The sequence below is a fragment of the Harpegnathos saltator genome, unplaced genomic scaffold (assembly GCF_003227715.2).
Source record: "Harpegnathos saltator strain DR-91 unplaced genomic scaffold, Hsal_v8.6 scaffold83, whole genome shotgun sequence".
Classification (NCBI taxonomy): Eukaryota; Metazoa; Arthropoda; class Insecta; order Hymenoptera; family Formicidae; genus Harpegnathos; species Harpegnathos saltator.
Genome location: NW_020230682.1, coordinates 341,233 through 368,313, shown reverse-complemented (window position 1 = coordinate 368,313; position 27,081 = coordinate 341,233). Strand labels below are relative to the sequence as shown.

Below are 27,081 nucleotides of genomic sequence, written 5' to 3'. Positions count from 1 at the left end.
CTATATAAAGGACTCGGGCGCGAAGTATATATGGCGTGAACACCTGACACATATGTACATTCATTTAACGGTTATCGTGGTGGATGCGCATTGTCCCGGAAAATGGAGGTCTTGAAATTCGGCCGACCGGAAGAACTTCCTGAAGAGCCGCGATACCGAAACTCGAATACCGACGCGGCTCCCGAAATGCAACTTTTCCCAAGTGTGCGATCGCTTCAAGGAGAGCCATTAGCTCGTGTGTGATTATATATAATTTCGCATATAAAATTACAAACCGGCCAAGAAATCTCTTCTTTGTTAGCCCAGGTACCTTGCGATCAAATTCCTTCTTCCTCATCGTCATGAATCACGATTAGTCGCGACTTATTGCACAGAGAGAACGATTTAGTTGAATCTAATAAATGCTTATTCGGAATAGTCAAAATAAATTTTTTGATTGATCGAACAAAATTTTGTTTGACGCAACAAAAACATTTCGTTGGAACTAAGCTGCAGCAAAATATTTTTGTTGCGTCAAACAAAACTTCGTTGGATCAATCAAAAAATTTATTTGGACTATTTTAAATAAGCATTTGTTAAATTCAACTAAATCGTTATCTCTGTGTGCCTACTAGATCACACACAGTTTTGCACAATTGGTATGTAATTATTTATAACCTCGTCTTTGCGCTCGGATCGGTATTCGGAGAGACTTTCCCATATAGCACAGAAGTTGCAGCAACATTGCTGCAATGTTGCAACAACAATGCTGCAACTTCTGTTGTATTGGCTTTTTGTCGTCAGGACTCTCGCCAGGAAACGGCCGCACTTTTCGCGCTTCGACGCCATTTTTTCCGCGAGACCATGCGTGTCCACCGATATTGCTAATGTTTACTGACGGTACGTTAATCGTGAAAGGGTATCATCTTGCGACAACACGTCCTGCAACGAAAACGCAACACCAGACGCTCGATCGCTCAAACACGAGACGCTCGACACTCGAAATATCACATTCGGCGATTTTACGGACAATCGATCCCCCCTTCGCTGCCCCCGAAATATGCGACCACCGTACGATTATTATTCGGCGCGGCATTGACAATCTCCTTCAACCCCTGCCGCGTCCTAATCCCCCCCCCCTCCTGCCCCGCAACTCGACTCGGTAACTGTACTGCTTCTCGAATAAAGCGTCTCTATGATATTGTTAATTGGCCCCCACCTTGAACATCTAGTTTTCCACAATGATCGACTTACTCTGTTCCTCCCTTAGGCCCGGTTCTACAAATTTGAGTTTAAACCAAGCTCAACTGAACGGTTATTACATTTATTAACGTCATAGTTAAACTTGCGTTGCGTTCCACATAGTATTTATAATCGTATAGTTTATATAAACCTATTTATATAGCATAAAACTTGCAGCAATCGTATAGTTTATATAAACCTATTTATATAGCATAAAAGTTGCAGCAATATTGTTACAACGTTGCAGCAACGTTTTTTCAACTTTGTGTGCTGTATGGGTATAGTCTGCACGAAAAAAGTCCCAAGGACTTTTTCTTCCTGTCAAACATAGATTGTAACTGGTCAATAATAAATGGTCGAAAGTAGGACGAGAGGTAGAACGTAAGGACGAGAACAAGATTCCTGCTGGCATTACAGTAAGAGATTCTCTGGATAAATCGCTCGTGAAAATCGATGTGATCGAGTTCTTCTACGATGGTCGTTTTTTTAAAATTTCCTGTGTTGATACTTAAATTATCAAAATCTTCATCCTCAAATGAAGATGATGTGTACTTTAAAACCATATCTTTCAACAAATTTAGTTCCTCACTTCTTGTATAGATTGTTTTCTTATCATCTTTCGACTCTCGATAAATTGCGATGTTGTACCAACATAATTCTAAAAAGCTGGGCGATAGATATCCCTATCCAGCATAAAAGTTGCAGCAACATTATTGCAATGTTGCTGCAACTTTCTGCTCTGTATGAGTCTTGACTTGGAAAATTGGTGGCGATGCAGTATCAAATTTCGTTTGTGTTCATTAGACACCCAAAACTCGGCGTTTAACTTTAACTACAGAAAATAGACGGTAACCGAAGTTTATGGCGATTATGGAACGCAACGTTTCCTTTGAACTGGGTTTAACGAGTTAAATTTCGTTTCAAGTAGATCGTAGAACCGGGGCTTAGTCGCTCAAAATAGATAAAATCTATCATCTACGATATGTACTCCACGCTACGTGCATTCTCGCAGCAAAAATTCGATTTGTTTATTCGGATGATTGTCTTACCAAGTACGGAATTTCTCTTGCTTAATTAATTTCTCTTGCTTGCCAATTTGTTAGATCGATACGCTTGGTTTACATCGTGCCCGCACCGAAAAACCGATCGTCTTTCCGTTCGCTGGAAATCTGCCCTTGGCTGTCTTTCAGTCGCTCGACTTCGCAGCTCGTCCAAATACTTTGCGATTCTCCTTTGGCTCTTACAGCTATAATTAATTACAGCTCCTCATCTATCATTTTCCACAATTTCAATCGTCATATATACAGGGTGTATAAGAAGTATTTCGCCGGGACGCCGGGACGGCGAAATATCTCGAAAACTAGCATTTTGGAAAACCAAGCATTTTGGAAAAGAATGTTTCAGACAAAAGTTGTCCAAATTAATTGGTCGAAAGAGACGATATAATAAAAAATTGGGATTTCTGTTTAAGAAAAGTAATGATCAGTGAATATCTCGAAAGTGGCGCCATCTGTAAACAAAATGATACAGTTGTTTTATGCCCCCCTTAAAATTGTATAACCTTTGTCTGAAACATTTTTTTCTAAGATGCTTAGTTTTCGAGATGTTTCGCCGTTCCGCTACTTTTTATACACCCTATGTATAAAATTACTTTTGGAAAGCATCCCATTCTTGTTGTTCAAAAAATAACGTGCGTTTCCAAAACCTTTCTTTTAGAACGCGCTTCACTGCTTCACTTCTTCATTTCACATTCTACGTCTGCGAAGCAACCGTAAAAGTAATGACGAAGTATTCATTAGCAAAGCGCGCGACTGCGTTATCCCAACCATCATGAATAAAAAAAAAGGAACAAAAGTTTGTTATCGAGTCGTTGGTGGGAGGAGTAACTTAAAGCAGTGACTCGTCATTTTCCAAGTCCGGAAAAAAATAACCGTATCGAGGAAGAAAGTAGAAAACATTCTTGTCGACAAGGCAACGAATTTCGAAAATGAGTGAGCCAGCTGCAATGCAATGAACTGCAATTTACAAGCCACGGGCTGCCGCGAGGCACCCAGACGAGAGCAACGGCAAGGTGGAGCAGACGACTTGGAAGCGGCCGGAAGGACAATCGGCTTGAAGTGAAGGAAGAGCACGAAGTCGACACTGGACTTGGCGCATCGATCCAACACTACCCGGCGAAAGCCGCTCGCGAGAGCCGAACCGGTCTCTGCGGATCGAACCGGTTACCGATCATCATGTCACTACGAAGCGCCGTCGCCGTCTTCGCCGCGCCGGCCTCCTGCCGGACGCCCGGCTCCGTTGCTTCTCGCTCCTCAGCGCCGCGCACACGAAGAGGTTCTCGCGGTGCAGCGCGACCAGCTGCCGCAGACGGTTCCGCGCGACCCCGGTCTGCGCGGAGATCCCGTCGAAGCCGTTGTCCAGCCTGTCCAGGTTGCCGCTGATATTCGCGATCATGTCGAGGAGCAGGCCGTCCCTCCTACGGCTCTCCAGGCCGAGCCGTTTGCTCAACAGGAAGACCGTCAGGCCTACGACCATCAGCACCGTTAGCCCCAGCAAGCTCCTCTGCATCGGCGACGTCATTTCCGGGAAGTACCTGACGCCGCTTGCGCTCTCATCGCACCTGCGAGCCAAGTGTGCTGTTCCCAAGAGAAACAGAGAGCGAGAGACAGAGAGTGAAAGGGGGAGAGAGAGAGAGAGAGAGAGAGAGAGAGAGAGAGAGAGAGAGAGAGAGAGAAAGAGAGAGAGGAGAGGAGAGAGAGAGAGAGGAGAGAGAGAGAGAGGAGAGAGAGGAGAGAGAGAGAGAGAGAGAGAGAGAGAGAGAGAGAGAGAGAGAGAGAGAGAGAGAGAGAGAGAGAGACCCAAGCGGGATATAACTTTCTCAGCCGATCGGAACGGAAGAGCCGGCCATCGCCGGATATTATTACCGCGATTACTCGGCACTGAGCGACCGTCCACCGACGCGACTTGCACCCCGCGATGCGCGAAGAAGAAGAGGAAGCGGCAGCAGCGGAGGAAGAAGCCGCGAGTCAATCAGCGGCGAAAAACTCTGACGCCGGCGATGAGAAACTGGAAACTCCCCCGGTGCTCAGTAACGTCCTCAAGGTCGAAGTTCGGTCCTCCTCCTTGGCACTAGGCACTCCGCACTCTTCATCGTCGGCGAAGGCGCCTCGCTCCGTCGCCGCGCGACTGCAATCGAGGATCCCGGAGAGCACGACGACTACGCGGCTCCGGCGGCCCGAGGTCGCTCCTCAACACCGGCCGAGGCTCCCTCCCCGAATGCCCTCTCGGTTTCTGTTCTTTTTCCGGCACGGGCGCCTACGTTTTTTATCTATTATTAAAGGCGAGGCACGGGATGCACGGCTGCGGTGCCTCGACATGCCAGCCGTGTCGCCGCCCGTCGGCCGATCAAGCAACGACGAAGACCACCTGGGCCTCCTCCGGCCGTGCTCGCCTTCCTCTGGGCTGGGTCTACCCGGACGACGACGACCGGGCGAGTTCTCGCGCTTCATTTACCTCTGCCCCGCGGACGACCGTCCAGCAGCGCGCGCTCCGTCGGGATCTGCGTTCTTCAGGTACCGGCAGTAGAGTTCCCGACGAGACTCCCGCAGACGATGACCCGAAAGCTTGCCGTCTCTTGGCGGCCAATCGATTCATCACCGCTCGACCAGGTCCGCTCGGTTCTCGTCTCCTCCGGAGAGACGTCGACTTCCTCTTCGGGTCTCATGCCGCTGACACTTGGGGGTTTCACTGTTCTCTCACGACGACGATGACGACCTAGTGCCGCGGGCCTGAGAGCGTCCCGCATCGACCGAGTCTCCGGCACCGCGGCACTTGACACTCGGTCGCGCACGCTACGTGCTCAACGGACGAGCCGCCACTTCGGAGCGCTGGTGTGCGCACGTGGCGAGGCAGCCGGACTCCGTGGAGACGCCGCGATTGAGCGGCGACCGCGCCGGCCGTACTTGTTGAACGTCGCGAGCTCACACCGAGGACATCCGACACTCGCCGCGAGAACGCTCGCCCCACGTATAGGCGCGGCCGTCTCGCCTCCGAGAACGCGCCCCCAGCCCTGAGCGACCCTGACGAGCATCTTCAGGGACGCAAACCGCAGTTCTACGCTTGCTGGCCTCGTCCAGGTCGCCACATGCTGCCCGACGGTCTTCACCTCAGGACGCGCGTGAACGAGCTCCTCTTGGCATTATACTTTCTTTCGAGTCGCCCTTCCTGCAACGTCCCCTTTCCCTCCTGCGATCTCCAGGTTCCTCGGTCAGGATAATTCGTTGAAAGTCCGCTGAGGAAACAACCTCTGGACGACCAGACGGAGACTCCACTCGCCAGGGGGTGCGGTCGAGGGACGCTCTTCGAGGCAGGCTTTCTTCAGCGCAGGAGCCAGGCGAGGCACTCCCGCGGTCGATGCCTCGTGACGGACGCTGGGAACTGGGATACTGAGAGAGATCGAGGACAACCGCGGGATCCGGCGGGTGTGCAGCGTGGTAATCGGCGCATGCGTCTATTAATCAATAAGGGATACTCTTTTGTCGCGGCTGATATCTCTTAGATGACTCTGAAGTATCGCAGAGCGACTCTGCTTCTCCAGGTTTTTCCTTCCTTTTCGCCCTTCTTCCGTCTCCGTGTCTCTCTCCTCCTCGCTCGCTTCGATTGGGGTGGTCGTCCTGATCCTGGGGCGCTTCCTAAGGTCGATCCCACTGGCTCGCCCGTCAGCGACTAAAGCGATCGCTGCTCCGACGTGTCGGACAACGGCGTTTCTCTCAATGAGACCTCCGTGTACCTCTGTGGAGGGAGAAACCTGGGGAGAGAACCCGGCGAGGGAGATGAGAGTCGCGCAAAGAGGAGAAACGTCGCGAGCTGAAACGTCGATCGTGATAAGCCCGCGAGCGTGTTTTATGAGTGCGTAATGAACGCGAGCAATCACCGTTATCTCGCTTGCGCGAACTAGCGGCGACGAAATGACGACGAAGCGAAATTGAATGGCCGCGAGCGCGAGACTAGCGAGATGAGTTTCTTCTTTTTCTTATCGTTATAATCTTCGTCCGGTTTGTAAGCAGCTGAGTACGCGCTCTTACGATCGCGTCTCTCTCTCTCTCTCTCTCTCTCTCTCTCTCTCTCTCTCTCTCTCTCTCTCTCTCTCTCTCTCACCTGCGCAACATTATTATGCGCGTTTCATCGCGCCACTCAAGCGTCAAACAAATCCGCCCGATGATGCTCGGCAAATGATCTTGGAACTTGAAATTTGTCCTTCAAGGACAACTACTAACTTTACCCCTTGCATTGGAGCGACGCACAGTGTTGTGATACAGGAAATTGATGTTCAAAAAGTCTACAGCATTCAATTTTCAATCGATTGGGACGAATTTTTTTTTTAATGAAGGTGAGAAGATTACCTGCAATTCTACCGAGCGATATTTTCAATATCAGGAATCCTAACCAAATCCTTAATAGACAAAATATGAAATATTGATACATTTTCAGAAAATGATTTTTTCTACTTCTGTCAACGTGCAAACCATTATAATTGCCAAACTATGACATTGGTTTTCTTCCAATGTCTTACACTTGCGATATATAAATCCGAAGAAATCAATAGTTTATACATTAAATCTTCATTCGTTGCTACTCGGGAAATTTTCCGCGTATTGAACTGTCTGAATCTTCGAATTTCCTTGTTTCTTACTTCTACAGCTTGCAGTTTGCTCTGCAGGTTTGGAGTTTACGAGTTGAGTAGTAAAAGATTTACAATCCATGGATTCATAGTTTGGTAATTATAATGGTTTGCGCGTTGACAGAAGTACACAGAGAAAACGATTTAGTTGAATGTAACAAACGCTGCTTTGGAATAGTCCTAATAAATTTTTTGATTGACCGAATAAAGTTTTGTTTGACGCAACAAAAATATTTTGTTGCAGCTTAGTTTCAACGAAATGTTTTTGTCAAACAAAACTTTGTTCGATCAATCAAAAAATTTATTTGGACTATTTCAAATAAGCATTTGTTAGATTCAACTAAATCATTCTCTCTGTGTAGAAAAAATCGTCTGAAAATATATCAATATTTCATACTTTGTCTATTAAGGATTTGGTTAGGATTCTTGATATCGAAAATATCGCTCGGTAGAATTGTAGGTAATCTTCTCACCTCCGTTTAAAAAAGAAATCGTCCCAATCGGTTGAAAACTGAAGTAGAACTGCTGTAGACCTTTTTGAACATCAATTTCCTGTATCACAACACTGTGCGACATTACGTTAGCGCGAATGCGTACATTAGAACAACCTGGATTGAGATTATTTCATTTTTCTTCATTATTCATTCGAAAAAGGGTCTTCTCCAGGTAAATATATAGGGTGTCCTGTATTTTTCAAGGTTTCCGCTAGAATATCTTGAAAAATATGAAAGATACGGAAAAACTTTTCAGACAAAGGTTGTTTGCTTTGAAAGGGAACATGAGACAGCGATATCATTTCGCTTATAAATAGCGCCACTTTCGAGATATTTACTGACTATATCACTTTTCTTAAGTGGGAACCCCATTTGTTGTTACACCATCTTTTTCCACCAATTAATTTGGACAACTTTCGTCTGAAATGTTTTTCCGTATCTTTTATATTTTTCGACACATTACAGTAGAAACTTCGAAATATGGGAAACCATATGTATAATTGCGTACGATTGGACACGCGACCTTGTAAAGACAAAATTCATCTATGGATCGTGTACAATTACATGTGATTTGCTTACAATCAGGTATGATTTCATACGTGTAGAATTACTATATATGTAATTTACATACAATCGAATACAATTTTGTATGATTGCACCCTTTATTCTTAGTGTACTTTCGTTCCTATCAAGTGTGAGTTTCGAGCCCTCCAAATAAAGGGATTGAGCAGCCCTAATCGCAACCGATTGCCGATTCCCGAGTGTGTAAATGTGTCTCCAAATTTCGCCCCAGCGTTCGCCTCCTACATACCTCCTCATTATCGGCGATATATGATCAGGATTCACAGCCTTCAAGTTCATACCGAAGAAGTAACTCGCAACGGTGCCGATCACAACGACGATTGTGGCTCCTATCAAAGCAAAATACAGGAAAGAGATCTGAAACAGCACCATAGGCTCGTCGGGGTCCGTTTCGACGGGATTCATCGTCGTTGCTATCGACATAGTCTTGTTCAGCGGGTACGGGCAACCGTCCATCGACGTAGGCAGTGAAGGTTGCTTGAGTCTGCCATTTATCGTATACCATTCGGCACCTCCCACCAACCACAACATGAAGACCAGACTGAAACAGCCGCCCACCATCGCACCCTTTGCGTTCGCCCAAGGCACCATCGTGCCCAGAACGAAGAAGCCCAATAAGGGCCCGTCGGTCACAGAGCGCATGCTGATACCTATCTGGAAGATAGTGCCCAGCTTCTCCACCAATAATACCAGGCTCACCGCGAGCACACCGCATATCACGCTGATCCCCTGAAGAACATTAACCGCCAATTAACTCTCTCTCTCTCTCTCTCTCTCTCTCTCTCTCTCTCTCTCTCTCTCTCTCTCTCTCTCTCTCTCTCTCTCTCTCTCTCTCCCCCTCTCCCTCTCCCTCTCCCTCTCCCTCTCCCTCTCTCCCCCTCCCCTCCCCCTCCCATCCCCCTCCCCTCCCCTCCCCCTCCCCTCCCCCTCCCCCTCTCCCTCTCCCTCTCCCTCTCTCTCTCTCTCTCTCTCTCTCTCTCTCTCTATCCGATAAAGCCTGCTCCGTGTATATCAATTCTTGACACTTCAAGGTCGCGGGCAACATGGTGATACGTGAACTCCCGGTACTTGTTTCTAACGTCATCTTGATTACGACGTCACGAGCGAGGGAATGACACGCCGGCAATTCTCGCAAAGATATTTGAACGAAAGAATACTTGAGCCCGTTAGAACGTTCTCGTAAAATTTAATGATAATGACGTTATCGCGTCGGTTGATTCTCGTTGATGACGTCAGAAGCGAGGAAACTCGTTCAAAAATTTTTACGTCGAAGCAAGAAGATATTCATAAACTGCAATCGAGTGTATTTCTAAAATAATAATAAAATGCTCCGGAAACTTTCCTTTTGCTCTGACAATCAGCAAATAATCGTAAAATTGACACGATACGCAATATTCTTCTTGAACCGATCTTTCCTCATAATTTTGTCACGTCGATTCTTCGTCCATTTCTTGATTGCTTTCGACAAGTTTTCGGAGCATTTTGGAAATGCGTTCAGTCGATCGCAAGAGTCATCTTGGGAATATATCTTTTTTATTTCGATGTAAAAGTTTTTGCTATGGATTTCTTCGCTTCTGACATCGTCATTCAAGATGGCTGCGGCAAGGAAATCGAGGTTCTAATGCCGAAAGTTGTTATTAGAAAAATGCATTAGAAAAATGTTATTAGAAATTGTTATTAGAAAAATGCATTAGAAAAATGCAAACTTCCAGAGTAAACTTGGCTCTGCAACTTGGCTCTTGTTGCTTTTGTGCTTTGATTTTGGAGTAAAATTGCACTCAAAGGAATTTGACGGGAAGGTTACATCGCGTTTTGGCTCACCTTCATTATATTGAGGATAATATGCTCCTTCTTCATGTTGTTCGACAGGTACGGGCGTATAAAATCTTCGAATATCGTACCGGATATGGTGTTTAAATTGGTGCTCAAAACCGCAAGCCCGGAGCTCAACAAAGCTGCTACGAATAATCCTGGAAGTCCAGACAGATGCCCAGCGACGTCCATTACGTAATACGACAGGATCTGATCGGGGTATTTTATTGCCTGCGAACAACAAAACAAAATATGTCATGATTGTGAAACAATAGGTGAAGTTGAGGGGTAATTATATAGAAAAGATCTCGGGTTTCTTTGATTTTAATCGTGTTACAAAGTGCATGCGACCTTCACATAGTTGCAAAGTTAAGATTACTCGAAATTCCGCCATTTATAACATACAGGGTGTATCAAAAAGATGAGTACTCTAGATTAACTTCAGGGGATGACGTTTTTGAAAAAAATATCAAATACAAAAGCTTCAGGGTTTGAAGATGGCATCTAGTGGTGAACTTAAACTTGATCTAGGGATCAAATTTAGAGGTCAAATCAAGATCAACATTAAAATCCTAAATAGAAATCCCTGTTTTTTATTATATCATCTTTTTCTCAAAAGATATTAAGCAAATAAAAAAATGTTTCAGACAAAAGTTGTTGAAATTAATTGGTAGAGAAAGATGACATAATAAAAAGTGGAGGTTTCTGTTCAAAGAATTTAAGGTGACCTTCTCGTGACCATGATGACGCAGTTCAAGGTCATACTAGTACTACTATGTGATGCCTCACTTAAAATCCTACAGCTTCTGCGTTTAACATTTTTTTTATCTTGCATATCTTCAAAGTTATTCAGGGAGATCGGATCTTTTTTTCTCACCTTGTATATTAAGATTAAAAAATTCTCCGAGGTGCGTAACATTTCTATATAATTATCGGTTGAAGTTTGCTTCTGCAAATCAAGCTATCAGCATATATAGCATTTCAAATGCGTAGTTCCGACATTTTCTGGTTTTACCTTTGTCAGCATGGGGTCGCAATTGTGATACATGGCGAATATGACTAATCCGACAAATATAGCGATCAATTGGATGGTGACTATCGCTAGCGAGCTGATTACTATATTTCTGTATGGCAAAAAAAGAGTAAAATTACTATCAAACGTGTAGCTTTTGTATTTTGTGCAATTAGCCGCAAAGCTCACAATTTAGCGTCCTTTTCTGTGGGTACCGCCAAATAGCGCTGCACCATTCCTGGATGAATGCCGATGTGACATAACCATGTTGCCGTTATACCGAAAGTTGTGGCCCAAAAGGAGTTCCTCTCCAATGGACTTGGATTCATACTAGGCAAATTAATTTAGAAATTAGATACGTATATATAAATATATATATATATGTGTGTGCGTATATGATAACAGTAGGAATAAACTTCATGCTTTTATCTTACTTGAAAAAAATCAGACGGCCGCCTTCGTCAGCAATTCTCCATACTTCTTTAACGCCGCCAATAGTTTCCAATCCCATCTCGATGATAGCAAAAAGTCCAATCAGGCAAATCATAAATTGTAAAGTGTCGGAGAACACTACTGCTTTTAAACCACCCTGTTGCGCATGCGTGAGAAAAATGCAGATTATAAGCATCAATAAAGTTTAAATAGAATCAAAAGTGAAATCCTGATTGAGTAAAAATTACATCTTCTTATTCTCAAATTTAATACTTTACGGCTGAAATCTGTATACATATCGTTATTATTTTATTAACTTAATATTTTATATTGCAAATCAATATATATCTCTTCTTGTATAATTACATAATTGTATAATAACATATGAAAGTAAATATAATAAACAATAAAAAATAAATTAAATGTAAAATATATATTAATTAATATATATATGGAATGACCTACATCTGGCTAATTTAATTTTACCGAGAGATTCTCTGAGCAATTTGAAGACAATCTTTCATTCTCGCAAATTTCTAAGGAGGTCTCGTTTTTCATAATAACTTCCATTTCCAGTATACCAGTTTTTGTAACCAAATCCCAAAGTGAAATTCTCTCAAAGCATAGTTTGTTTAAAATTGATCAGAGGATGACAGAATAAAATATCGTTATTCACTTGACCGTCCGTAGTTTAGCTTTTAAAATTTAGTAATTTAGTTTACAAAAAGCCTCGCCTTATTTCTCGCTACCGTGGAAATTAGCGCTGCGACGTGTTTTCGCTGAGGAAAAATTAACTCAGAAAATCTCTCGATGGAATCGAAGCCGCGCGAGGTCTGGGATATCCAGTGTACAGTATAACTTAAAGTTAGTCGCACAATCACATTCACATATACACACACATACATCAAATAACGTAAACTCGATTGCTTTTCCGTGCATTACTTACGATGGTCGTATACACGATGCACGAGATGGAGATCACTAATATTATTATGTGTATGTCCAGATTGGTGACTTGCGCGAAAACGAGGGCGGGCCCGTAGATAACGATGGGTACATACAAGAAGAGCGAGAGAGTGAATAGCAGAGAGGAGAGGATCCTGATTGACTTGTTGAACCTGAGCTCCAGGTACTCGAACAAGCTGGTCAGTTGCAGATTGTAAAACACCGGCAAGAAGATGTGAATGATAATTATAACCGAGATAATCGACATGTATATGAAAGAGCTGTATTGTGTACCCTGTAAGAAGACCTCCGTTGGTATACCGATCATGGTGACTGTCGAGAAATTACTGAAACAGAAAATGTTCAGTTCAAGTGCGGAAGGAAGCCCGCGAAAATAAGAAAGCTGGCGAAGAATGCGTTCGTGAAAGCTCACGACGTGTATGAATCGTTGTTTGAAATGGTCTCGCTTACGCGAAATCCAAATTTATTCGACGAGTGCTAGCAAAACACATTGGCTTATTATATTACTATACATATATCTAGTATATATACATGATGTACAAAAAATACCAGGGCAGCGAAATATTTCGAAAACTAAGCATTTAAAAAAAAAATGTTTCAGACAGTTGTATGATTTTAAAAGGGACATAAAATAACTGTATCGTTTTGCTTACAGATGGCGTTATTTTCGAGACATTTACTGACCATCACTTTTCTTAAATAGAAACGTTCATTTGTTACTACACCATCTTTTCCCACCAATTAATTTGAATAACGTTTGTCTGAAACATTTTTCTATTTGCTTAATATTTTTTTAGATATTTAAGAAAAACTTGATAACTTCTTCAATATTTAACTTACAATATCTCGCTAACTATTCGTTAGAAGAAAAAGTGGTACTTGACTTCTTTACTCCATTTAGTCTCAAAAATATTGTTACAATTGCGCCCTGACTTTTGTTAACTTATCGACCTTTAGAAATTTCAAAATTATCAAATTAACAATCAAATTAACTGCAGTTTCTTAAAATCGTAGCTTTTCACGAAAACAATTCTTTATTCTCCTTAGAGAGGGAGAATTTAAATTGTAGAAGTATGTTATCAGCATACAGCACGCAAATATATTCTTTTGATTTCTTAGATATTTTTTTATACTCAGACGTCATCTCAAGTGAACTGAAATTCAATTTCTCGATTAATCACACATGTAACTGTTTCAAATAATTCCCAATTTAGTCTTCGAGACTCGAGCGATGACACGAGTTCACAAAAACGCCCCACAACGCAGCACAAACAGTTGCAGCAACATTGCCGCAACGTTGCAACATTGCATATATATCCGTATATATTTTTTTATTATATATATTTTTTATTTATTATTATATTATTATCACATATGTTGCATATATTGTATATATATGCAATGTTGCAACAATATCGCAATATTGTAACAACGTTGCTGCAACTTGTGCACTATATGGATTGGCCTCCCATCGGCTCTTCCTGGCACGCTTATTTCTCCACAGAGCGCCGCCGTCGCCAAAGTCACCTCATAGCAATGCTCATCGCGATGGGAAAGTTCTTCATCCGTCTGCCAGCGAGCAAGTATTCGATCGTGGTGTCCTGCTTGGTGAATAAGCCGTAGTACACGCCAATGGCAAGGCTGCTGAGCAGCACCAAACAGAAGAACGTGTAATCGAGCCATCCGAATGATGAGCGATTGAAGATGTCCGTTTCATTGAGCGGGCTGCTGGTCGTCAGGATGTTCTCCATCGCTTCCTTTCGTCCACAACGCGAATCTACGATCCTCGCACTAAGAGCACCGTGCGTAAAATGCGATCTGCTGTGCGTAAATATGACGTTGTGGAGTCGTTATGTCCGCTTGATCTCTCGCAAGAACAGTAACTCGCATAATCCGCTACATAAATTAACCGAGAAATTAGTTTACAACTAGCAACGATAACATCATGAGGAGCAGTTGACGAAATGTGTGTGCTTTGATCATTGATAATCCTGTTAGGCGACAGATTGTCAGCGGGAGTGTTCATAGAACAAACGGTACTCACAGAGATTTCCGAGATAACGCGAGATTCTGTGCGAACGGCATCAATATCTGACCTATATTTTTTTAGTCTCGCGAAGGACAGGGAGGATCGATGGATCGACGAGTGCCTCTCTCTCTCTCTCTCTCTCTCTCTCTCTCTCTCTCTCTCTCTCTCTCTCTCTCTCTCTCTCTCTCTCTCTCTCTCTCTCTCTCTCTCTCTCTCTCTCTCTCTCTCTCTTTCTCTCTCTCTCTCTCTCCCTCTCTCCCTCTCTCCCTCTCTCTCTCTCTCTTTCTCTCTCTCTCTCGTCGGCTAACAATGTGATTGAATTTATTGACGCCTTGCTTTGTAACATCGTACGAGATATGCTATCCAGATAAGGATGTAACAAAACCGTAAACCGTATGAGTAGGTTGTGACTTGAGCTTAAAAAAAATTGCATCAGACATGCGGTTTAACCGATACAGCACGAAAGTTGCAGCAACATTGCAATATTACAGCAACATTGCAATATTGCAGCAACGTTGCAAGCAATATCGCTGCAAGTTTTGTGCTGCATGGGAAGGTACGGCTGGAACTTCTCTTACGAAAGAAACACTCAAATATTGAGTTCTCACATTCCATTGTTCGAATTTACTCTCAAATGTTATGTATACACCCGCATTTGAGAGTAAATTCGAATAATTGAGTGTAGATACTCAAAATTCTTGAGTGTTTCTTCCGTAAGGGTTGATAAAGTCGAATCACACTTGGGGTGTGTAGTGATTAATAGAGGAGAAGATGATATTATGGCCCTCGTAGGTATTATGGCCACTCTCAACATCTCCGTTATCAAGTAGCGAATTTCAGCTATTACTTGTGGAATCATTTGTTTAGTAATTCGCCGTCAGCGCGGTGACGCTAATATATCAATATACAATAGCGAGCACTTTTTATAACGCGTTTTTACTTTCGAACATTTCGAAATGCTCCTCAAGGTACATTTTAGCACTTGATTAGACATGTTTCTTCATTGTTTTTAAACTTGAGCGTATTATACTCACGAATATATGTGCAATTGAGCATTTTGTTTGTTACTTGACATTTTATTCGGCTGTACATCTTTCAAGTTACGCAAAGCTAAATGAAACGGCATGACGTTTTACTGATGCGGCCCCATAAGAGCGCTGATAAATACCGTCACTTTTTCGAGGTTTTTGCGCCAAAGTGATTATCCAATAAGTCGATTCTAATCTGCAGTCCACTGTTGCACTTATGCTTGCACTACACTGCTGTCTTCCTGACAAATTGTTACTGCGTTCCGTAACTTACTGCCAGCACTGCAAACGTGACGTCATCGCAGTGCAGTAATATAAGCGTTCTGTTTTCACGAATTGTTGCCGATGCACTCTGTGAAACAGAAAAAAAAAACGGAACGGAGTTTTAAGTACTGCAATAGCCGACGTCGCATGTCGATGATAAAAATTTAACCGAGGAAAAGTTATTGTATATTTGTGAAAAATATTACACAGTGTTTACTTTAATATTTTTCTGTCGTTCATTATTTCTACAGTAACTTTTATCGCTATACCGATATAGTCCAAATTTACAAAAATATTGTAAAAAGAAGTGTAATTTCAACTTGACTTTCACTGTGTAATATTTTCTCCGTGCGTTTTTTGTGTAATCGTCTTCGTCTTCATCTTGACACAGAAATAATTTATAAAGTTCTCTCATCACAATTCCATCGGCTTCCAGCGGAAAGGAATTCGTTTTCGTAAAATTCTGTTTAAAGAGCTCCTGAAAAAAATTATGTATAATTACATATAAATTTATATGTAATTTCACGTAATTAAATATGATCATTTTTCTCTCATCATAACATTCATTTCATTTCAAAATAAAGAAGAGTCTAACATTATTTGTTCCGTTTTGTCAATGTACCTTGATTTATTAACTCTTTCGGACAACGAATAATATAGCTGAAAACTGCCGTTGATAATTCTGCCGTTTAATCGTCAGGAATTATTAATTGGAATTTCGTCAGCCGTTCTGCGTGTCGCACACATCAATCGCAAATTCAATCGTAAAGCGGAGACTTAAATTATTGTTAAACCTAAAGACACGAGTATATATACAGTTTTAATACACAGCAAAATGCTATACGTTGAACTAACAATACAATCACCGGGCACTTTCCCCCGCTGGCAATTTGTTCAAGTTATATCTTTGCGAACGTATCGACATGTTGCTTTAAACATACGTCGAAGGGGCAAGGATGGGAAAGTTACTTTTTAAGAGCAACGCATTGAAGAAGTTATCCGTTACATCTTTTATAATGCCATGCAGCAAGCTTGGACGAGCCATTTTTATATACACTCTACCTGTACGAAGTAACGATTACATTCATCATTCTTGCTCGAGAGATGCTATCGCATCACCGTCGTCATCAGAGACGGGAACCAAGAGCTACCAAGTCGTCGCGAGAGAAGAAGAGGTAATTTGTGAATAACGATCACGCAAGTCGCGCATAACGTCGCTTCCCAAGTCCTATCTTTAAGATGGGATCGGCTGCGAATCGCGATTACGCCGCAATCGCCGACTCCGGCTCTATTTACACATGTACAGACTTTTATTACGCCCCATGGGACCCTACGCGTGTATAAGACACATAAGACGCAAAAATAGCCTCGGCAAATATAGAAATAGTACTCATATTTCAGAATTTTTCGGCGAGGCCCGTTATCATCACCGCATGCGATAAAGAAAACGATACAAGAGGAGGAGTTGCGACACGAGAAGCCAAACGACGGACACGTGGCTGGCCGACGCAGCAGCGGAGAGTAACCCGAAGCGGAGGCCGACGCTTCGCCTGAGATGTGTCCTCAGCGTGGGATTATGCGTCGGGATCTGCGCGCATTGTCGCAGAGGAGCGTCCCACACATTGTCGTCCCTCAAGCCCAGCAGCAAGATATACTGGCCGTTCCAGTTAACGCCCATCTTGGCGCGCAGCCCCAGGGTCGAGGGCGCCTCGATTACTCGGGGAACGCAGTTCCTCGGCCAGCTGGTGAGCGGCATGTTCGCTCGGTAGGCGTCGCAGCGGTTGGCCACCGTCGCGTCGCCAGGGATGAGGCTGCTCTCGGCGATGTGCAGGTCCAGTTCCGTGCTTCCGGACGGCACGTTCCAGGCCACGGGCTTCTTGCTGGTGGTCTCGTGTGTCTGGTGGCCTCGCAGCATCGCCTTGAACCTCGACTCAGCCGGGGAAGGCTGCACGTCGAGCAAGAACTGATAGACGTTGTCTGTCAACCATCTCTTCAGCTTCTTCGGCCTCTTTGCCTTCTTGTCCTTCGTTCTTAGAGTCTCTGTGTCCGCACGCGTGGACGATTCCTCCTCGGTTTTCGATGAGAAACCTTCATCCGCGGTATCACGTTGGTTGGGACCGCTCTGGGAGCTGCTGGAGACATCGCGCGCGCTCCTCTTGAAGAAGAGCCTCGCGGAGACGTCGACGGGCTGGAAGTAACCGGAAGCGAACGTCTCTCCGTCGAGCTGCTCATGACGACGTTCTCTTCCGGGCCGCTGTATGTAACTTCCGGCCGCGGTGATGGCGTACAAGAACATCGAGCACAGCGGATCCTCGTAGTACTCCCATTGGCCGGTCCACAGTTTGTCCCCCGAGTATACCTGGAGTTGCCGCCTGAACCAGATGCCACCCTCGGAGCTCTCGCATCTCTCGCTCAGCCAGTAGCCGCCGATCAGCGCGGGCAGCGGCACCATCACGTGAAGGAGAGGTGGGCTCAACTCGGTCGCCCGAGATATGCTGCCGCATATTGGACAGTCGCCCGTCTGCAAAAACAACATTCACCTGTTAATTAACTTTGTCACTCATCTCGTTACGTAAACGCGCTTATAGGAGTTTAATAAAAAGTCACAAACCGCTCGATGAAAAATAATTATACATGTCTACACTGAAAAAAACGCTGTTGTACGTAATTGAAGTAACTGCTCGAGCACGAGACTATTTCTTCTTTTCTTCACTTAACAGCGTTTCTCCCATATGGACATGTATAATTACATATTAATTATCATAACGTGTCTATATAGAAACAAAATTCGTATATGAGTGATATATAATAAAAAATGTATTACTTCTATATACTTATATATGATTTTATATATAGTTATGCAGGGTGTTTAGAAAAAAATGAGCCATATGTAATTATATTCTTCTCATCAAGCAAACAAAAAAAATTCCTATAAACGTAGTAGCTAAAATGTTTAGTTAAAAAGTTAATACCGAGTCAAGATTAAAAAAATTAATTTCGACGTTAACATAAGGTATAATAATATTACAATAATATTTATTTAAATTATTAAATTCACACCTGACTTTCATTTATGGGGTCACTCTTGAGTACATTTATTTACCCGGTTTCGATTGATAACAAGCAACAACTTTTACAAGGAAACTTTCTTGTCCGTCTTAATGAGGGTGTAACTAAATATTGCTAATATTAGTTATATATGCATTAAGGATCAAAATAACCCGCAAGAAACCTCGGCGGACATACCGTGTTGGTGTGGACCAGCAACGTGGGCTGTAACGAGGTCGCTTTGTAAGTCCTGCGGGAGGACACATTGGGCGCAGGACTAGCTAGGAGAAGTTCGAGACGACGGCCGTGGTAGGAAAGGCCGCCGAACGTCTTCGACAGGAACAACCTCTTCTGCACCCTCAGCAACTTCAGCTCGCCAAATCCTATCTTGAACGTGTCCAAGCAATCCATACCGAGACGTTTCTTCGAAAGTGAATAAGTTTGCAGGGAATTGTAAACCGGACTGTGCCACGGTTGCGTCGCTGAATGCTGTCGCAGTTGTTCATAAATCAAGCGGGATACGTAGGGTCGCCATCTCGGCTGAGGACCGCAGGTCGTATTCATCTTTTGTTCGAATTTGTGAGCGACCTGAAGAAGAGATAAGTTTGCAATTAGTCTTTTCTGCAACCATATGCTACCGATGGCCAGCGGCTCCCTATTAAGTGAGTATTCAGGACGAAAACTACAGTGACTCTCATCTATAACTTGCGTAGAGAGAGATAGCCAGGGAGAATAACTTGCGTCATCAAACAGCAGTTCACCGCCTCCCAGTCAGAAAAGCTTGTATATAATTACATATAATTATGTAAAATCATATATAATTACACGTTTTTGTGATGACACGGTCCACACATAAATTTTGTCATATAAATAATCATATAAAATTATATATGACTACGTTGAAAAAACGCCTAAATGAAGCAAAGAAGAAGTTGTTTTGTGTTTTGTTATACGTCTATGTCTGCTTTGAACGCTTCTGTGCTGATAGCATTCTTTTATCTTCATTGCTCATTATCGTTATCTTTATTGATCTGAAAAACTGGAAACCGCGTTATTTGGATAATCCGGATAATCCGAGCTGTTTGTGTCCAAATTTAAATACCATAATTGTGAAGATTTGGTTTCAGAGTCCGGATTTGAATTAGAATTAAATAAAAAGAAATCAGAAAGATGGACAGTACAAAACGGAGACAATTACCTGTCGATTTAAAGGTATAATGTGAACGGCGTTGATGTAAAACTTCGTCTCGGTCGCGCCGGAAACGACGCTGGATGGTCCCAGTAATTTGATGGAACCTCGAATACTGACAGTGTGCGTCGGCATACTGCACGACATGTCGTCGTAATGATAACGCAACAGTAAAAACGTGCCGTTCTCGAAGAACGTGTATTTCCTAATTATGTACTCCGGGCCGGCGCGAACTTCGCATCTGCAAGAGAAGAACGGCCGATCAAACAAGATTGTATATAATTATATAACATTTCGTGTACAGTTATGCACCTCTAATTATATATTAGAAATATTCTTCTAAATTATTTTATTAAATTATTTTGAATACATCTAGTAATATTTAATATTTTTCATCATATTTTACATTATTCTGTATTAACAATACTATCAAAAGTATAATAATATAAAAATATTAATATAAAATATATAACACAAATATTATTATATATATGTAATTATATAGAATAAATATTATATAATTTACATATACAAGGTGGCTCATTTTAATTTATCTACTCAAATATCTCGAAAAATATAAAAGATATGGAGAAACATTTCAAACAAAAATTGTTTGATTTGAAGGGAGACATAAAACAACTGTATCATTTTATTTACAGATAGTGCCACTTCCAAGATATTCACTCATTTTCTTAGATGGAAACCCTAATTTTTTATTATATCATCTTTTTCTACGAATTAATTTGAACAACTTTTATCTAAAACATTTTTTTTATTTGCCTAATATTTTTTTGAGATATTCAAGGACTTCAACTTGATAACTTTTTCAAGCTCACGATATCTCGATAATAATTTGTCGGAAGAAAAAGTGATACTAGATTTTTTTATTCTATTTGGTCTCAAGAATATACACTGTTACTTACAATAGTGCTCCAACTTGTGTCAACTCGTTGACTTTTGGATATTTTAAAATTGCCAAATAACTTCTGAAACGTTTTCCCATATCCTTTATATTTTTCAAAATATTGAATTAGATAATGCTTTTATATTTTCCAAGACATTTAAATAGATAGTGCTTTTTTGCAACAGTATCGCGAGACGAAACAACAATTACTCTTGAGACAACCAAGTGGCGTGTAATCTAGAGCTGCTGTCGTTGACGATGGTGGCGCGGTCCTCCTTTTCGATCTCGTTGAAAGTGACTTCGCACTGCTCGAAGGAGCGTACGTTCTCAAGGCCCCAGGACGAGGTCTGGCTTGTTCCGGCTGTAACAGAAACATCGCACGGTGCATTAGCTCGATGAATGACGGAGGATTTGTTAATGGGTTGGGTTTCCCCAAGGCTGAAGAGAAAGAGCAGCAATGGCAATGAATGAAACGGTGATGGACCCATAAGCGTGTTTCTTTACGGAGAGATGAACAGCCATAACGGTAGAAACGAGGACACACGCAGGACATCAGGCGGGCTTCGCAGGGCACGAGCGAGACGTGGGCCCGCCTAGAAAAAAGATAGGGCCACCCGCTGCGAATTTGTCCAAGATTTCGAAGTCGAATGGACAAGCGACGGGGGAAAAGACGGATGCGTTCACCCATATTGCATTATTCCCGGCTGGACGACGCGACCATCGATAAGACCCCGACGTGTTACCTGGACTCGGATGATCGAGCACGCTCGCCCAGAGCGAGCGTACTCGCTGCCATGGCGACAGGCTAATCTTTGTGTCGAGGCATTCGTCCGGCGCGACAGGAATCGATTAGACGCTTTGGCAAGTGACAAGAGAACTCTCGGAGGAGCGTCCCGGCGCGGACTTCGGGTCTGTTGTGGAACAGCAAGAAGATGATGGACTCATTGATTGTGTCTTTATTTGCACTGCACGTTTAATGGCTAAAAGGCTGAATCCCTCCAGGATATTCAATTTCCGGTCAGACAGACAGTGTGAGATGTACACACACGGGGAAAATGTTGTGCAGAAATTGCAACAAAATCCCCATAAGAAATTTATCCCATGGTCCTGATCGGGTTGATCGCGTTTAGTCATCAGGATAAGATGATATTATCGAATCTTAGTAAAGTCCATGTAACGCATATAATATCAAGACCTTATTAAGAGTTCATAGTCAGGTTCTTGTTAAGTCATTTTATTGAATCCTTATCACGTTCTACTTCAGACTGTAGCCACATAAGCTGATATATCAAAGTCCTAATACGAATCCGACTATTATAACCTTGAAAAGGTCTTTCTTATTCAAATGTCATCAGGACATTATAAAGTCTGACCTGATTCCACTCATTCTGTTAGGTCCTCGCACAATATTGACCCGGTCAAAATTTCCAGTCGGGATCTTTCTAAGTTTGGACCATGCGAAAATATATAGCCGAAATTGTTGGATATTCGTGCAAAAATGTTGGCCAAGTTTGACTTTTCACCACACGATATTGCAATTACTTGAATATCTTATTGTTTTGCTTCATTTCCCATTGTTGTTGTTAATGTTTTGTTGAGTGACGATAATGAATTGCTTTTTCGCAATCAACTCTAATCTTTTATAATTAGACGGAACAATAAGATTTTCACAAGCTTCTCAAACCTTTCGATAAGCAACCCTGCTTGCTCGAGCGCGCGCGGAATGAAGGGGTTGACCCCCGCGAGCGCACGCAACGCAACGCGACGGAATGCCATCGCGTGCCGGCCGGTGCAGACGCAGACCGCAATAGGAAATTGCTAATTGTATGAAGAAATCAAACGACGCGGGGAATAGTTCGGTGCGGTCTCACGACTGTTTAGTATTCAATTGGCACGCGGCGTCTCCCGCGACGTTCCTCTCTTATTGCTTGCGTGTTATTGTTGCGATTGGTATTCCAGCAGTGCGTTGAGACTTCGACAGCGATTGGTAATGCGACGGCATGCCGGCGACGGCGACGACGTCGGTACGATCGCGATGCATAGCTCAACGATTCTTATCGGGCGCACTCGGGAGGAAATAGCTGAAGAAGTTGTTAAGGCCGCGGCGAGAAATTGCTTTTTATTCGTTAGATCCCACAGCTGTGCTTTGGACGAAACTGCAAGCAAGGTGATTGTATCGATTTCTGGACAGTTGCGAAAAAAATGTGAAACCTAATCATAAAGGGAATTATTTAAAAGTATATTAAGAATCTGAGAGTAAAGATAAATTAATTAATAATTAATTTGAATGTAATCTTCAAAGAGACCAAGTAAGTGAAAAAACATCAATAAAATCAATTGGACATTTCCCGCTTCGCTCAGTGAATTTTTAACAGAGTCGACAAATTAAAAAAGTGCGTCTTGCACTTAATTTCAACTAAAACATTGTGATTTGTTCTTGTAAAATTCAAGACTCGATTTTACACTTTTATGATGATTCGTTATTTCTCAGGGTTGAACAGTTCTTCTAAACTTGTTAAATTCGTGGAAATATGTCTGTGGTTGAAAAACTTTAATCTGTCTTGTTCGAAGGCTGAAGCAGCAAATGTTGAGAACGTTCAGACACATCGATACTTGTACTTTACGGAATACTCTTCACATGTCCGTCGCGTGACTGTGTTTTTCAGCGACCAAGGAGCACTTCTGGGGCGCCCAAGAGATTTTTTCCCAGGACGCACAAAACGATCGTCGAAGCGTACCCTATGTCCGTAATGTTTTACATCTGTCATGTTACATCGTTGATTAATACCGCGTCCTCGGCGCGATGCACACGTGCAGTTCGCGTGCTCTGTCTTGCGCACATGTGCAACTTCCTCTTTACCAAATACACGAGGCTCCAACGAGTCTCGTTCTCTCCTAAAAACTCTCATCATCGAGCTAATGCTAAAAATCATTGGCCGTGCGGGACAGAAAAATGTTGCTCGTTTCGCTAACTTCCCGTCTAATCAGCACAGATGATGCCTGCAGAAACGCAATTTTATATAAACATCTAATGTATTTTATTCTATTTCGACACAAACGGTACTTGCGAAAAATTACGTCTTTAGTATTATCCCTTCGGGAAGAAAATGGCGATTATATATGAATTTTGTTTCTCCATATACTTTGATACATGGTTGTTCACAAGAAGAATGCTGTCGTACAATTTGTAGTACAAACACGATATTGAAAAAAAGATCTAGAACTAAATCAAATTATTTTCTTCGTTTATCCATTCAGCAGCATTTAATCCGTATATGCACATAAATAATTGCATATAATTGTACACATGGAGTCAATATTCACATACAGATCCTGTATAGTCACAGTAGTATATAAATACATAATTTCACATAATTATATACAGGGTGTCCGGGATCTTTCGGAAACGAAAAATTGTGCAGATTCATCAGATCAAATTGAGAAAAAAAGTCAAGTACCATTTTGCAAAAATCGCAATAGTTATTAAGTTATTAATGAAAAGGACCACATCTAGAAACTCTTTTAATTGATAACTTGAAAATTTGCGTACTTATTTGCAAAGTGGTGAAGAACATTTTTGTTCAGAATGACCTAATTTACAATGATACAATGGCTATTCTGCCTAGCGACAGATTCAAGAGTCAGAGTTCAAAGTTCAATTTACTCATATCTATTACTAGATACTATAGACGTCATATAATTGTAGATTAAGTCATTCTGAACCAAAACGTCCTTTACTATTTTGTAAATAAGTACGCAAATAAGTATGTAAGTTTTCAAGTATCAATTAAAACAGCCTCTAGATATGGTCATTTTCAATCATTAATAATTTAATACCTACTCAATCAATAGACAATATATTTTTAACATTTTTTAAATATTTATTTTATATTTTTTTCCCATTTCTTCCATTCATTGTACAAAAAATATTTATTTAATGTATATTTTACATTAATTCTTCATTTAAAATATTAAAAAAAAAATATTTATTTAACTCTTTATTTTAATTCTTTATTTAAAATAATGACTAAGAAGAAATATTTATCTAACGTTTATTTAATGTTTATTTAATATTTATTTTGCATTAATAACTCGTTTAAAATTATTTTAACATTTTAAAAATGTTCTTTAAATGTTTTATTAATATTTTTAAAAATATTAAAAAAAATTTTTTTCTGATTGGGTATAGCGATTTTTGCAAAATGGTATTTGACTTTTCTTCTCAGTTTGATCTGATTGATCTTCACAATTTTTCGTCTCCAAAAGATCCCGAACACCATGTATAAACATTTTCTCTGGACCGTTGGTGCCGCAACAGCAGCCGATAGCCGGGGTCAAAGAGCAAACATCTTCTTCATGACATCGTTTGTCGCATAAACACTGTAAATCGGTGAGCGATAAGCCGGCCTGTATGATTTCCTTGTATCCACAAGATACTCGCAAACGTAGTAGCGAGGGTCCTCGCGATCCCCGGCCCCGATTGCATTTCGCATGCACGTCGCACACCGCGCACTGATACTTACTCGTCGACAGCATACCGACGACGAGGACGACGACGGTGAACGCAGCCGACTTCATGGTGTCCTCCGTCGTGTGTGAAGCAACGCTGAGGGAGAATTCGCGCACACACTTGGCAGCGTCCGCGCTTCTTTCTCCCCCGCATGGGCCCGCGGGACTGTTTAGGACACACTCGGCGTGACTTCGTCCTTGCGTCGCGCACTCGGACGGCGAGCGTGTGGCGCGCCTTCTCCTCGGATGACTCGTTTCATCGGTGACCTACCCCAAGACTATATAGCCTCGGCCCCACTCCTGGGGCTCTTCCCCCTTGGTCGTCCCCCTCGTATCCAGCGGGGGTCGGCGAGCAGCCGGGGGAGAGAAACTGACATTCCCATTTCTCCGTGTGTACCTTCGGAATCAGGCCGAACCCCGCTGCGAGGGTCTCGTGCCTCGTAGATTTACACAGCGCCCCGACTCGGTGGCTCTAGTGCCCCACTGGGATCCCCTCGCCGGGCCCGGCGAGATTTCTCACCGGGCGCACGCTGGCGACGGAGCGCGAGCCCTCGGGGAAGTCGGTGTGCGTCGCGACGCACTCAGGCCTCAGCGCCGGGCCGGGGCAGGTTGCGGTCCGGTGGGAAAATGTGGGCGACTTTCGGGGAGGAGTGCATGTGCGTCCGTGCGCCGGTGCAATAAAGCGCTCCCGCCTGCAGCTGAGAGAAATTCATAGGCATATATTATTTCAAGGCCCGAGAATATGCTCGCGTGACAGAGAGTTACGCGGATGCCTGTTAGCGGGTATCTGTTGCTCAGCATCTAGCTCGGCCGGATCTCCACCACGCTAAATCCTTCGAAACTAAAGGACCCAGCGGTGGGAGGCTCGATGCGTGCGCGCACTGAGGCGCCGCGTGAAAAATTAGCCTCCCTGTCATTCATCAGCAACCCGTCGGCAAGACACCGACGTGATGCTGCGCTCTTCTTATCGTACGTACCGCGCAGTCCTGTGCTCAGGTGACTGGGAAGTTTTTCCGGCAAAATTTGAATGAGATGCGTAGAGAGTCTCTTCCTGGCATTTTGTTTTGGCTACAGATGAGTCCCAACGCAATCTGTACAAGATATAAACGCGGATGCCTACGACATGAAAAGAAAGATTTCAACATTTTACACACTTGTAGTGTTGTAGATTAAATTAACTGCTTGAAGTGGTGTAAATTTTTCCTCGATTTTTAAGATTTCGTTGATCTTGATGACGTTTTTCAAGGCCATCCCGAGGTTAAAAAAATATCAAAATCTAATAGACTTTTTTAAACTCCACCACTTTTGACTCAAACACTTTAACCCTTAAAGGCTACTATGGATCCTCTCATGCGAATTTCTGATTCTATTGAAAAACGTAATCGCACTGACAATGCTGATTTTATAGATATTTATTTATACTATTAGCAGTGACAACATCGCATATACTTTGCTATAAATAAATAATAACAAGAAAAGTTAACTTGTGCTGATATTTGATGGTAACTCTTAAGGGTTAAATAAACCAATACCTTCCGAGATAATTTGCCGTTCCGGAACTTTCGCCACGCACATCATTTTAATGAGATTATGCAAGTAATGTCACCTCTGGAAGTTGAAGGGTGAACATATTGGATGCTACGGAGGTCATCAGCCGGCGCTATGATTTCGCTGCGTCTCATTAATTTGCGCGCAAACCGTGACTGCTTGCACCTGATGAATTAAGTATTATAAGAAAAGGCAGCTGAAGGAAGTAGTTGAGCGCGAATGCAAGCTTCAGGAAAAAAATATTTATCATAAATTTATTTATTTGAACTTTAGTAAGTTTTAGACTCACGTGTGAAAAACAGCGTGACAATCCACTTGTTGAGCAAACAAGATAACAAATATGGCCAGCTATGTGTCGAATCT

General features: G+C 42.6%; 2 protein-coding genes across 2 annotated transcripts; both read right to left on the bottom strand.

Moving 5' to 3' along the window:
- Positions 1-4,046: 4,046 nt before the first annotated feature.
- Positions 4,047-14,342, bottom strand: LOC105190087 (sodium-coupled monocarboxylate transporter 1). The gene is made up of 8 exons (XM_011152595.2): positions 13,727-14,342; positions 12,180-12,525; positions 11,236-11,390; positions 10,991-11,131; positions 10,805-10,913; positions 9,799-10,020; positions 8,207-8,706; positions 4,047-6,028 (listed from the first exon to the last, which is right to left on the bottom strand). Exons 1-8 carry the CDS (start codon positions 13,948-13,950, stop codon positions 5,947-5,949), a joined length of 1,779 nt encoding a protein of 592 aa, XP_011150897.1. The 5' UTR covers positions 13,951-14,342; the 3' UTR covers positions 4,047-5,946.
- A 1,763-nt stretch (positions 14,343-16,105) lies between these two features.
- On the bottom strand, positions 16,106-25,845 carry LOC105190088 (protein APCDD1). The gene is made up of 5 exons (XM_011152597.2): positions 25,185-25,845; positions 20,872-21,022; positions 19,767-19,998; positions 18,767-19,156; positions 16,106-18,041 (listed from the first exon to the last, which is right to left on the bottom strand). The coding sequence occupies exons 1-5, from the start codon at positions 25,237-25,239 to the stop codon at positions 16,947-16,949; spliced, it is 1,923 nt and encodes a 640-aa protein (XP_011150899.1). The 5' UTR covers positions 25,240-25,845; the 3' UTR covers positions 16,106-16,946.
- Between the last annotated feature and the right edge of the window lie 1,236 nt (positions 25,846-27,081).

Coding starts and splice junctions, on each gene's coding strand:
- LOC105190088 (XM_011152597.2), bottom strand. CDS start 25,239: ATGAAGTCGGCTGCGTTCACCGTCGTCGTCCTCGTCGTCGGTATGCTG. Junction 19,999..20,871: donor GCCACTTGGTTGTCTCAAGA/GTAATTGTTGTT, acceptor CTTCTCTTGCAG/ATGCGAAGTTCGCGCCGGCC. Junction 19,157..19,766: donor TTATACCTTTAAATCGACAG/GTAATTGTCTCC, acceptor TCTCTTCTTCAG/GTCGCTCACAAATTCGAACA.
- LOC105190087 (XM_011152595.2), bottom strand. CDS start 13,950: ATGGAGAACATCCTGACGACCAGCAGCCCGCTCAATGAAACGGACATC. Junction 11,391..12,179: donor GCATCGTGTATACGACCATC/GTAAGTAATGCA, acceptor CATGCGCAACAG/GGTGGTTTAAAAGCAGTAGT. Junction 10,021..10,804: donor GCGACCCCATGCTGACAAAG/GTAAAACCAGAA, acceptor TGTTGTTCGCAG/GCAATAAAATACCCCGATCA.